Source organism: Medicago truncatula, chromosome 3 (assembly GCF_003473485.1).
Source record: "Medicago truncatula cultivar Jemalong A17 chromosome 3, MtrunA17r5.0-ANR, whole genome shotgun sequence".
NCBI classification, from domain to species: Eukaryota; Viridiplantae; Streptophyta; class Magnoliopsida; order Fabales; family Fabaceae; genus Medicago; species Medicago truncatula.
Genome location: NC_053044.1, coordinates 3,484,822 through 3,491,445, shown reverse-complemented (window position 1 = coordinate 3,491,445; position 6,624 = coordinate 3,484,822). Strand labels below are relative to the sequence as shown.

Genomic DNA, 6,624 nt, shown 5'->3' with positions numbered 1-6,624 from the left:
AAATTGGTTGAGGCAAATACAGACCTTTGGTTGCCATGGATGCGCTTAAAAAGAGCTCAAGATATCAAATGTTCTCTATTGAGCTTTTGTATGTAGGTGCGCTAACTTGAGACAATGGCCAAGCAGACCAAATGGTATCACCAATTTATAGGAATGACATAAGGTTCTTAGTTGGCTTGAACATAACATGCAGAAACACAAAAAAAATCAGAATTAAATGATGTCTCCTAGTTGTAGGTCCCAAATTCAGAATTAATTAAATTGGTGAAGACAATAATGTTAAGTAGTAGTCCAATGTTTTTCTCGAATCTTATCATTCATTTACTTTTCTTTTTCTCTAAACACCAATGTTTGATTTTAAATCGGATTGCCTAGAGTTGACTAAGGTTCTAAACAATAACGCTTGATCTACTATGATCGTCAGTGTTTAGAGAAAATTGTTCTTTAATCACTTAGGGCTTACTCAACGGTACCTCGAACTACTCAAAAAACCTTTAACTATCGTTCGATGCTGAACGGATGTTAAATGACGATGAGTTTAGTTTGTAGGAAAACAAGTTGTAAGTAATGTAGAGATGCTACATGCAAGTGTTCATGATTTATTGTACAGGTGCAGCAGATGAATCCTAGCCCTACCACATTACAGAATCCATAATTGAATTTAAAACATGTATGTACAAATCACATGGGTGATTCAGTACCAATTGTTAGATGCCTCAACTTATGGCTGAAAATATGTGTCGTGCAATGAGACAAAGAGTATGGTTCAAATATGTTGCTCAAAGTTTTCATAAACAACCCTAAACAAGAAAGATCTTCAAAATTTACTGCTTCTCAATGAATTCCTTGGCCCTACCAATGAGTGCATTCATTAGGCCCCTAACAACGGGGTCTAAATACACAGCAATCTTGTTGAGATAGAAACTGAGTCATTCCCTTCCAAACGTGACTACAATTCACCGCTTAATGATACTTATATCATCATTATATTGCCATAAATTTATATATTTGTATATAAATATCTATGTTAAAAAATTGTGACCTCACTTATGAAATTTTTGGGTTCGTCACTAAATAAGTCTGAAGACTCAAAATCTTGACAAATATACTTACAAATTATCCACTAACGAAATCCTTAGGCCAACACCGGAAGTTGAACTCATGTCATTGCAAGATATGCGACAACTCCTTATCAACTAGACCTTTGTAGATGGTAGTGTTGCTAAATTTTTCACCTAGCTTTGACCATTGATATCTAATATTTGCCTGTATTTTCTTAGCCAATTCATGCAAATCTCTCAAACAATGTACTTGTTCCCTTAACTAGTCTCTATGAACTTTTAGACTCTTTGCATTCTCAAAGACTTCTCTTGGTATGAACAACGTTTTCTTGGCTTCTTATGAAGCAGCTATATTAGCTAGCCCTAACACCATTTATTAGTTCTTCTAGCTCCTTTTTTCTATCCTCCTAATATTCCAACTCATTGCACAACTCATTTTCCAAATACTTCACTTCTCTAAAAAGAGTTTTGTTAACTTCAAGACCCTCTTCAAGTTAATCACTTTTCAACTTTTGCTTTTGTATACTCTATTTTCTTGCCTTCATTTGTGTAATCATAACTCCAACAAGTGAACTGTCTTGAAACTTCATTCACTAATGATCTTATTTCAACAGATATTTCATCTTCGGTTGGTACCATTTGTTGTCAAAATCCCGACTTAAATCCTAAAATTCAGGATTTTGCGACTTTCTTTACCTTCAACGCTAAAATCTATAGTAGAATCCTAAAATAGGCAAAATCCATAGATTTTTATTGCGATTTTACGATTTCTTATAAAGTAAGTCATTTGTGACATATATTTAGTATTATTTTTTTTGGTAAAATCCATCAATTTTGATTGCGATTTTACATTTTCTTATATCGATTCTACAAAAGTAGTTGAATAAAATCATTCGATTTTGGTTGCGATTTTACGATTGTCGATTTTGCTCTTCTCTTTCAACCTAAAGCAAAATCCCAATTTTGACAACCTTGGTTGGTACATTTGTGAGGTAATCTAAGGTAGATTTCATGGTATTGTATCCATTAGGTCTCAAAGGAATAGAAAAGTCTTTGGTGAGAAAATCTTGAAGTGTCTTTAAAGATTTCTTGGTTTCTTCACTTGGAATTATTCTGTTGGATGATTCAGAAATTATGTTGTTGTCATTGTAAATTGAGGTCTCAACATCAAGAATAGCATAAAATGCTTCCATGTCGGCATAATCCAGATTAGTGATTGGTGGTGTTTCTATAAAACTCGTGACATTGGATTTTTGCTGAGGTTTTGATTGATGATCAGAAGCTATCATGTTTGATCTTTGTTTGAACACTAGTTAAATCTAGTGAGAAAATTGGATAGATAACACAATATTGTAAGAACTAGTGTGTGTGACTTAAAAATGTTTCACATTGCGAACGGGTGAGCGCTTAGAAAACAACAATATTATGCTTTAATTTTTTATGCATAAGTACTTCTAAAGTCATCAATATTGTTGGTTGTGATTTGGTTACAGTGTAAAACTTTTTACACTGACAGTGTATCAAAGTTAAACTCAAAAGGTAGATGTTGTGTTTTTGGTAGAACAATGATATGCATGTGTTTCTAAAATGTTGGAAATTTTGCAGAAAGGAAATTCAAGTTATTCAAAGTAAGAAATTTCTACTTACTATAAAAGGCATAGGGTTCTGACCACACTGTAAATGCTATTGAATTATTTGTATGAGAAAAATGCTATATGTAGCGAACTGGTTCTTGCGAATGCATAGCGAAACATATTCCACTGGGCAGTTTTTTATATTTTCAGTGACTTGCAAATGTAAAACAGACTCTTATGCTAGCTATTATCCATTGCATTCTTGGTGGATGGGTTGGAATAGTAAAATGCAAATGGATCATTAATTAAGTTGCTTTTGGAAAAAGTCTCAATTGTTTATAGTTTAGATAGATATGGATTAGCAATTTCAATATTTGGATTGTTGAATGAGAAAATGACGTGCAGGATTGCTGTCATAAGATTGACTGATTCAAGGTTTATCATTAGTTAAGTTGCTTTTGCGAAAAGTTTCAATTATTTAATTATAGTCTAGATCAGGAGAGTGAAGAGAAAGACTTGCATAAAGACAAATACAAATAAAAAATATTTAGGCACGATTCACACAAGGAAAGAAAAATAAATAAATAAAATTTTAGTTATATTATTCGGTTATTCTTTCTTTAATTTTATTCAATTATGTGTGAGTCTCTAAACACTTTTTATTTGTGTTTGTGACCAAGAAAGAATTTCTCCTAAATTAGATTTAGATTTAAATTGAAAAGGTGAAGTACACGATAAAATAAAATACACTTTTTATTTTATTTAATATTAAAATAAAAGAGACAGCAGCAATTTCATACCTAAAAAATAGTTATACACTCCGCCCACTATTATTATTATAAATAAAATTTAACATTTTAGATTTATTCAATAAATAATGTATGTAGCCTATATTAAAGACTACGTATATCATTTATTGATTGAACTAAAATGTAAATTTTTGCTTATAATTGATCAGAAAGTGTACCACTCAATTGCACCATGTGCGAAGAAGTATAACAACAAAAGCAGAAAATGCTATCTGATCAATAATACCCCCACTACATGACAAAACAACCGTAAACAAAGTTGTAAATTATTGTTGCTCAAAGTTTTTCTCTCAGAAGAAAACAACCCTAAACAAGAAAGATCTTCAACATTTAGTGCTTCTCAATGAATTCTTTGACCCTACCAATGAGTGCATTCATTTGGGCACCGACAGTGGGGTCTAAATCCACAGCAATCTTGTTGAGATAGAAACTATGAGTCATTCCCTTGCTCACAAACAGGTCCACTTCTTTATTGGCCTTCTTCATTGCTTCATAGTACTCCATTTCTGTGTCCTTCAGCAAATCATTTTCTGCTAGGCACAAAAGAAATGGCGGCAGTTTCAATCCATCGAGTGGTGGTGCCCCCGAGCCCATCGGGCATGTGAAGGGGTGATCCTTGTTGCTCCCAATTGGTAGTGCCAAGCCCAAGAACTTGTCCAACATATCCAATGTTAGAAATGGTGATTGTGGCATTTCAATTTCAGACCGGCTTCGGTATGACCTGACAAACCCAGGATGGATGGGAATTGCTCCTGCAAGCCGAACTGGGGTCAGGTCAACCGAACCAGCTCTAGCTGCCACTTCATGGACTATGTTTCCTCCAGAACTATCTCCTATGAGGAAAATTTTGTCAAAGTCACCATGTTCCTCAAGCCACGGGTCACGTACGTCTCCCTTGGCCACTGATTGAAGCCATTGGAGCGTAGCAAACCCATCATCAATGGCAGCAGGAAGACGGTGCTCAGGAGCTCTCCGTAGGTACGGAGAGACACAAATGGATCGAGTGGACCGGACTAGCTCGGTGTAGACATGGTAGTACATGAACCAATTTGGTTCACTAATGCAGAAACCTCCACCTTGAAAATGGAGGAGTATTGGTAGTTTTTTATTGTCCTCGGGTGTTTTCTCCGGTAGATATAGCCGGGCACGATGGATGGAACCATCCTGGGTGTTGGTGGTGGTGGAGGTCGTGGTTGTTACGTCACGGATGGCAACTCCTTCAATGAATTGTTCATGGGGAGCAACCGGTTCAATCATGAACGTGACCTCGGGCGGTCCGGTCCATGTTCGGTCTACCGAACCATCATTGTAAATTCTAAGCCAACCGGACACTTCGTCCACTAGCTTCTTCTGTTGGACCATGGCACCAAGATGGGATATATGGCTTAGTTAGAAATGTTGTTGAAAGATACTATAGGCACTTGGATACTTGAGAGTGTGTGATTCATTGATCTTCTTATATAGTGGGAAGGAGTGGTTGTTGGTAATTTTTTAGTGTGTGGAAAATTTGAAAATACACCAAAGGATTGACCACATGCAACTTCCTAGAATTTCCGGTGTGAAAATAAGTGAAGTGTGACATTGAAATAAAGTTTTAAAAGTGTCGTGACTTCACCTCAAAGTCTAAATGTTTAGTCGTATAGAGAGTGAGTCCAAGGTTTGATGTCACCATAGCACTAGCACTTGCCAAGAATTTCATCAACAAATACAACAAACGATCAAAAATATATTAATTTTATTAAAAAAAATATATTAATTGAATTGATTTGACTTTTAAACTAAAAAAGAATAAAGAGTAACATTTCATGTAGAGATGAAAAAAAAATATGGATCTATCGTACCCACAAAAATTATCAGATAATAGTCATTTTAGTCTCAAAAGATGTCATAAATAATCATAATAGTCTCTCAATACATCGAAACTATAAAATAGTCTCTGATTGTACAGTATGTTAGTCAAGTGGTCTTTTATGTTAAAATGTAACGTTAATATGGTCAAATTAGTATCTCAATATGCTTATTTATTGTCATATCAGTCCTTATAAATATCTATTAGCATGTCAGTTGTTATATGAAAAGGAGTTAGCATCAACAATGATAGACTAAATGAAGTTCATAAACGACTTGAGCTCATTAACGTTAAAGTCTCCCAAAAATAAATTTGAAGTTCTCACGAAAAATTCATTTTAAAAGGAAGCTTATTAACTACGAACTCAATCACTTGATCAATTATCTACTAATTTTATATATTTTACCAACAAAACCTTATTTATATATAATTATAATTACAAAAATTTGTTGTTTTGGATTATTATTTTAGTAACTTATAATCAATGTTTCAACATATATGAAATTCCGGCACATTAACTTCCTAATGTTTTATACGATGTTTCAACATCAGACACAAATAAAATGTTGAGGTTAATGTTTAAACATCGAGCTAGCAGAAAACAAACATAACAAGGAAAATATAAAAGACAGAAAAGTAAAAGGCATAATTGGTTTGTTAACTCAGTTTGGTGATAAACACACCTACTCTGAGGCTATCAAGTCAGGAAGGAAATCCACTAGTGTAGTCTTAGTTCTAAGTTCTCAACAAACTGCAAGTTTACAACTTATCACCTAGACACTACCCATATTGACTTCAACCTAGGAGCTACTAGATCTGAGATCCATCTCACTTTCCCTCAACCAATCACAGCCCCTATGATTTTTTTTTAAAAAAACAATATGATGAAGACACCTTCAAACACAAACTAACTCCGTATTTTAAAGCTTAGGAGAAGTTCATAAAATTACAACTCAATAAACACAGTCCTAAACTTGCATCAAGGAGACACAAGAAAGACTCACAATTAGCAGAGACTCAAAACCCTAAAAAATCTATTTTTGATATGACGACTTCAGTGATGAATTAGATTTTGTGTCATTCCTTATACAGTATGAAGCAGTACGGGCATGACCTTCTTGTTGGGCTTCAGAAAACAATGTTGATCCATCAAAAGCTTTGCTCACAAGGATCAGAACCAAATCACAACTTTCTTAAAATGTTGGAGCATCTTTAAGGAACAACAAATACACATCCTAAGTTTCCTAAAATACTGTCACTACTTTAGGAAATAATCATAAAGTTGATTCTGGACAAATAGCACGTATCTTGGCCAACAAGTAAATATGGCG

The 6,624-nt window shown here is 34.3% G+C and overlaps 1 protein-coding gene across 1 annotated transcript; it reads right to left on the bottom strand.

Annotated features, from left to right (window-relative positions):
* Positions 1-3,370: 3,370 nt before the first annotated feature.
* Positions 3,371-4,914, bottom strand: LOC25488599 (probable carboxylesterase 15). Its single transcript, XM_013603490.3, has one exon. It carries the CDS (start codon positions 4,804-4,806, stop codon positions 3,775-3,777), a length of 1,032 nt encoding a protein of 343 aa, XP_013458944.1. The 5' UTR covers positions 4,807-4,914; the 3' UTR covers positions 3,371-3,774.
* Between the last annotated feature and the right edge of the window lie 1,710 nt (positions 4,915-6,624).

Coding starts and splice junctions, on each gene's coding strand:
- LOC25488599 (XM_013603490.3), bottom strand. CDS start 4,806: ATGGTCCAACAGAAGAAGCTAGTGGACGAAGTGTCCGGTTGGCTTAGA.